General features: G+C 38.7%; 1 protein-coding gene across 1 annotated transcript; it reads right to left on the reverse strand.

Moving 5' to 3' along the window:
* Nucleotides 1-1,065: 1,065 nt before the first annotated feature.
* LOC6046119 (ATP-binding cassette sub-family G member 4) lies at nt 1,066-6,326 on the reverse strand. Its single transcript, XM_038251452.1, has 4 exons — nt 5,781-6,326; nt 5,419-5,717; nt 1,748-2,507; nt 1,066-1,685 (listed from the first exon to the last, which is right to left on the reverse strand). Exons 1-4 carry the CDS (start codon nt 5,887-5,889, stop codon nt 1,084-1,086), a joined length of 1,770 nt encoding a protein of 589 aa, XP_038107380.1. The 5' UTR covers nt 5,890-6,326; the 3' UTR covers nt 1,066-1,083.
* Between the last annotated feature and the right edge of the window lie 436 nt (nt 6,327-6,762).

The following is a 6,762-nucleotide window of genomic DNA, read 5'->3' on the forward strand; positions in this document are numbered from 1 at the left end:
TTAACGTAGAATTGTTCTTAGATAGTTAACTGACATTTTTCTAAAATATGATGAAATTTGATGAATTCTACCTTACACGCCAATCGTTTGAAAATTGACCCAATCTCACCCCTTAGTCATCTTAACAGAATTAAGTTTCATTGAAAAGAGCCTTAGAAATGGTGAAATCTGTAAAAAATCACTTTGACCCAATGTCACCCCCACTGAAGCTACTAAAAGTCCGGGTAATTAGCCGAATGGATAAACGATCTGCCTTTCAAGCAGACGATCTTGGATCGAATCCCGCCCGGTCACTTCGCCACTGATTTTTCGGTGGCAACTTGAACCCTCTGCTTCCTCTGGAAGCAACAGATACTCGGTAATTAATTACCACACACACATGCCGCTCCCCCCACTACAACAACTAGCGGTGGGTGAGTGGGGAATGGACGGGAAGATGACCAACCAACCACACCACAACGCGTGAAGGAAGGAAGTAAGACTCTTCCAACAAGACCCACAGGAGATCATCAACATTCATCAAGACGAAGAACATTAGATCTCGGATCTATAAATAGACGCACGGCTCCGTGATGGCAAGGCCGATTGAGACAGTTAGGGTATAGGTTAAGATAGAGGACAAAAAAAGAAGCTACTAAAAAATGAAATTTTCGATTTTGTACTAAATCATTTCAGAAAACTGAAACAGTTTTGGTCTTACTTTTAAAAAAACTTGTCCCACCCGTGTGGATCAATCGGACCGCGCACTGGACTCACAATCCAGAGGTCGCCGGTCGCTATAGTGGTTGGTACTAGCAATGGTGGCCGACAGCTATAAAGTCAACTTCGTTCGTTAAAAAAACTTATCGTTTTGTTTCAATTCCTCGATTTGTGTGATACATAAATAAAAACGCGGGTTCGATTCCCGCCTTATCCACTGAGCTTCTATCGGATGGTGAAGTAAAACGTCGGTCCCGGTTTCTCCTGTCTCGTCAGAGGCGCTGGAGCAGAAATCCCACGTTAGAGGAAGGCCATGCCCCGGGGGGCGTAGTGCCAATAGTTTCGTTTATAAATAAAAACTCTACATTACAACAAACACAATTTTTACTTCATCCTCCTTAGCCTAACAACAAATGCCACGTACGTCAGCACATACAAAACTCCAACCATCGTCACCAGCGGCCACAAACAGTCCTCGATCCGCTCCGTTTGCACGTCAAACTCTTCCAAAATGACGCTCGGTTTCTTCAGATAGCAATACACTTGATCACATTTCAAACTCCCCCTACCATTGCCGTACAGTGCCAACAGTGACCCCTGATTCATATACCACTGAAATGAAAGGTAACACAGTGGTCGGAGATACCACGCCAGATTGGAGGACGTGATCACGTAGCCGGAAAAGAGGACCGCTACGATGCACGTGTTGCCGAGGATGAAGTTCCGCGTTTTTGGTCCGAAGCAGACTCCGACCAGCAGTCCAATGCATTGGCCGACGAGGCCTCCGAGAAGGAAGATGACCCAGAGCATGGCGATGCGGTTGAATTCTAGGGGTTGGTTGGTTAGATAGTAGAGGGACGGTAACATCACCGTTGGACACAGAATCTGCATCGGGAGATCGCTGAGCAGTTTGGAGAAGAAGTACGCATCCCGGGAGTACCAGTTGTTGGCGATCTCCTTGATTGAGACGTCCGCTTCTTCGGCGTCTACGGGGGGAAAAGAATTGATTAGATGGAGTATTGATCGTTGTTTTTGAGGTCATACTAACAGTTGATCACAGCGATTGAGTTGACAAAGTAGACAAAGTTAAACAGTTGGAAGAAGCACCCGATGTTCGCGATCACTTTGGAAGCGTCGTTTCCTATGTTGTAGTGCACCACTCCAAACACAAGTCCTATCGCGATGTAAAAGCCAAACCGTATCCTAAAGTAGAACTCATCTTTGGTACTGGAGATCGCCGATCGTTTGAGCAATACCAAGAACTGATACCAGAACGGAACCTGGTACCGTCGGACCATTCCATCTCCCCGCTGCAGACTGGGACTGGAAGGACCAGCCTCAAACAGTTCCCTCATCTCAGCCGATGTCTTCGCGATCATCGCCTCTTTAGCCTCTACATCAGCATCCAGCAGAACCTCGATCGCGAAATCCGCCGGGTTGTAGTACTCCGGACATCGGAAACCTCCCTCCTCCAGCGTTCCGATCATCCCTTCAACCGGCCCCGAGTACAAACACCGTCCCTTAACGAGCAAAAATACGTCGTCAAACAGCTGGAACAAACTGGACGCCGGCTGGTGGATCGTACAAACGATCGTGCGACCTCCCATGGCGAGGGACTTCAGGTGGGACACCAGTTGCATTGAGGAGGCACTATCGAGGCCGCTGGTGGGTTCGTCCAGGAGCATTACAGCTGGGTTGGTAATGAGTTCGACGGCCACCGAGAGGCGTTTCTGCTCGCCGCCAGAGATGTTTTTGACCAGGGTGCGGGCGCACGTGTCCAGGCCGAGCAGGGAGAGGATTTCTTTGATCTGGTAAAGAGAAGAAAAAAATGAAGAATTGGAATTTGGAATGATGGAAATCGATTGTACAAGTTTTTTCAACCAAAAATGTACAATTTTAGTCATATGTATTTGTCCTATTATATGATTGGATAAATTTTAAGCAAGAAGTGACAACAAATTAAGAACAAAAAATAAATAGCATTGGGTCTGGGAGGAGAGATTGGGTCAAAATGATTTGTTTACGGTTTATTCAATTCCTCAGATTCGTATCATTAAAACTTATTTTTTGATTGAAGGGTTGTGTTGAGAATATTTTAAGGTGAAACGGGACGCCAATTCTTAGATAACATCTATTCAATTGAAATCAATTTCTGAACTCGAAAGATTCCTTGCTATCGTCCTATTGATCGTCGGCAACATGGAGAACCTTCGTAAGTTTTTTTTTATTTTTTCCTAAAATTGATTTCAAAAACTCGAGTCGTGGTTATAATCAAGTTTCATGATTTTCCAACAAATAATCGAACATTTCTAATTGATTTCTTCAAAATCAACCCAAAAAATCAGGCAGCAAAAAAAAATGTTTTTTTTTCAAGAAACTTTAGTATTATAAAAAAAACTACTAATCAACTGAAAACAAGTTGAAATGCGATTTCCAGCGTTTTAGATCATATGAACCATTTTTGAGATTGACAAAAAAAAAATTTGTGAAATTCCGATGATTTTTTTCGCATAAGAAAGTCCTCAATATTTAGAAATTTTGAAAACTAATGGGCAAGTGTAAAATGAATTTTAAATCACTTTTATCATTCAAATGTTGATACCTTGCTTGTTGGCTTGCAATTTAAATTTTTAATTGTTTTGCCACTTCTCCTCTCGACTTTGGCCATAGTCGAAGGACATAAACCTCAACAAATATTTGCGTCGGTCTAATATAGGTATCAAATTATACAGATTTTTAGAATACTAACTTTTTCACAAAGTAGAAATTTTCCGATCATTTGATACTTGTAAATAATTAAAATCAAAAAAAGTAGTTTTGTGATCATTTTTTGTTTGGAAAATTTACGTTCATTTAATACCCATGTTACAAAAACTTCAAATTTGAGTATTTTTAGGTAAAAAATAATTTAAAATACGCCAGATTATATTCAGCATCTGAGGGACGCAAAACAACAAAATTGTAAACTTGAAGTCCAACATTGAAAATGTTAATGTAAAAAGTATCTTACAACGGTTTTTAAATTTTTAAAGTTATGCTACTACCAAAAAAAAATTAAAAAAAATCAATGAATTAATGGCAATATTTTTTTTTATTTTATTTTATGTTCCGATCTGTGGTCCAAATTTAAAATTTGAAAAAGGTTTCAAAGTGCCCTTTTTGAATCAACAATAAAAGCAAATGTCAAATAATGCAATGTGATTAAAATAGTATATTCAATTGTACATTTTTTAACATAGAAAATTTAAATTTTCATGACTCAATTTCGTTTTGCCTGCCTTTTTTTAGGTGATGGGACAAAAACTAGTAAAAAAATATTAAATCTAAATAATTAACAAGTAGAAACTTATAGAAAATAATTCAATCAAAATTATGTTAATGTTTAATCAATTGTAATTTACTATGGAACATAGTTTGTCATTATCAAGATCATTACGCAAAAAAACACTGTGTTTTATTGAAAAAAATAAATTATTACAAGTTTTTATTCAAATTTGCAGACTAGCCATACAGAAAAGTGCATCTTTAAATAAAATTTAGAATAGATTGAACAGTTTGAAATCACTTAGTAGATATAAGCTATATAATTTATTTGCATTATAGCAATAACATAATGAATTTGTCTTAGTTAGATTTTGTGGGCAAAAATACACATTAGGGCTTACCTCACTTTGTTAGCAATGATTTATTATTCTAGTACGGTAAACTAAGTGTCAAGAAAAAATTTAAAAGGGCGTTTTAAATAATATTTCCAATGTTTGTCCTCGTTGTTTCCTTCTCCCTTTAAAACTTCCAGAAATTAAAATGTTATTACTCAAAATTTAGTTTTTGGTCGACAAAAACAAGAAAAATAAGTTTAAAAGTACTTATAAAACATTTTTAAACGATTATTTCAACAAATACAATCAAGTGATTTTTTATCTTTTTAGAAATTTGAATGTTGAGACCACATATCGGAAAAAGAAGTAATAACTTTAAGATTATTTTTTTCCGAAATGTCATGGAAAATGCATTTTACAGCAATCATCAGTTTAAAAAAAAGTTGAGGTATGTTTGAATTAACTCAAACATGTTAATAAAATGATTATAAACGCAGGGAAATGCACATTTAATTGATTTCAGCTTATTAAACTTAATGTAACTAACTAAAAATTTGTATGTAAAAAATGTTTTTTTTTAAATTACCCTTTGATTTTTTGGACCGTTTTTGAAGGGAGGGGTAGACAAAATCTTTGAAAAATATTAGAAACAGCCTTATACAAAAGTGGATTCAAGATTCAAGATTCAAGATTCAAGATTCAAGATTCAAGATTCAAGATTCAAGATTCAAGATTCAAGATTCAAGATTCAAGATTCAAGATTCAAGATTCAAGATTCAAGATTCAAGATTCAAGATTCAAGATTCAAGATTCAAGATTCAAGATTCAAGATTCAAGATTCAAGATTCAAGATTCAAGATTCAAGATTCAAGATTCAAGATTCAAGATTCAAGATTCAAGATTCAAGATTCAAGATTCAAGATTCAAGATTCAAGATTCAAGATTCAAGATTCAAGATTCAAGATTCAAGATTCAAGATTCAAGATTCAAGATTCAAGATTCAAGATTCAAGATTCAAAATTCAAGATTCAAGATTCAAGATTCAAGATTCAAGATTCGAGATTCAAGATTCAAGATTCAAGATTCAAGATTCAAGATTAAAAAACTTTTCAAAACAAACCTTATTCCTCTTCTCCTTCCTCGACGTCCTCCTGCTCATCTTCATATCCACAGCGTACGTCATCGTCCCTCGCACCGTCAGGTAACTCAACAGTGGACAATCCTGCTCCACGTACACACTCCTAGGATCATTCTCCTCCACGGGCTCTCCATTGATGGTAACCTCCCCACTCAACCCCACCATCCCCGCCCCAGCCAACACATTCAACAGGGAAGATTTCCCCGCCCCTGACGGTCCCATCAGGGCCACCAACCTTCCATGCTTGAAACGTCCAGAAACGTTGTTCAGGATGTCCTTGCCTGGAATGTTGGACAAAAATTAAAATGAATTCAAAAAACTTTACACAACTTCAATCTACCAACCATCGACATTGTAGCAAATGTTCTGAAATCGGACCGTCGACGGAACAAAATTGAGCAGTGGCTGCTGACCCTTCGGGGTCAGCTCGATGCCCTCATCGACGGTGGGCATTCTGATGATTGATATCAGTCGTCATCAGCAGCGTGTCGTCGTCTATGCGAGAAACACCTGCTAATTGCTACCTTCTCCAGCTAATAATTCATTGCGTGTTTTAGCTCGCCGATAAACGCTTTATTGCTAGTTTAGACTTGGAATTGCATAACACACTCAAGTCGAACTATTTCCGTGCACAATAACTTGGTCAAAAGTTCTCAACAATGTAACTTTAACAGATCAATCTGTTCTCACTCTCATTTTCCAATTTTCCAAACTAAAAAAACCTCAAACTTTGCGTGACTCAACGTAACCCTGGGCGCGCACACTTTCCAACCAATTAAAGCAAACTCCTTAACTAATAAAAACCGCGACTTGAGTTAAGCTTTTCCCGCCCCGAACGCGCGCACTCGTGGCCAACTGCGACCGACTCCGACTCCGCCGATTGATTGACTACTGCGCTGGGGATGTTCAACGTTTAGTCGACTAGGCCATTACATGCACTAAGTTCGTTTCATGTGTGTGTGTGTTAGTGCATGCAAGTGCAAATGCACCGATCAAGTGGAAAATTGTTTTCTCGCGAATTCAAGTGTACGGCGCTCGATCATCATCATGCTGCTGTGAGTGACCCACAGTGGCGGTGAAGTGACGAACCTCGGCGGTTCACCATAAAAACGATGATGATGCACTCAATGACTACTGCGATCGGCGCGAAGGGAAAAAGGCGCCAAGGAAGTTGAGTTGCTTTGTTTGGTTTTTATCGGAAACATGTGGCGGATGATCTAGAATGGTTGTTCTGTTTGAAAGGTTGTGCTGTGAGACTAACTAACCTATTGATTAATTGGGATCGCATGTCTGTCAGCACGAATTGCATGTGTGAATTTTGTGTTA

Source organism: Culex quinquefasciatus, chromosome 2, assembly GCF_015732765.1.
Source record: "Culex quinquefasciatus strain JHB chromosome 2, VPISU_Cqui_1.0_pri_paternal, whole genome shotgun sequence".
Lineage (NCBI taxonomy): Eukaryota > Metazoa > Arthropoda > Insecta > Diptera > Culicidae > Culex > Culex quinquefasciatus.

Excerpts from the sequence above, each read along its gene's own strand:
- LOC6046119 (XM_038251452.1), bottom strand. The coding sequence starts at position 5,889 with ATGCCCACCGTCGATGAGGGCATCGAGCTGACCCCGAAGGGTCAGCAG. Across the intron at positions 2,508-5,418 it reads GGAAGGAGAAGAGGAATAAG|ATCAAAGAAATCCTCTCCCT; the intron begins GTTTGTTTTGAA and ends TCTCTTTACCAG. Across the intron at positions 1,686-1,747 it reads CTCAATCGCTGTGATCAACT|ACGCCGAAGAAGCGGACGTC; the intron begins GTTAGTATGACC and ends TTCCCCCCGTAG.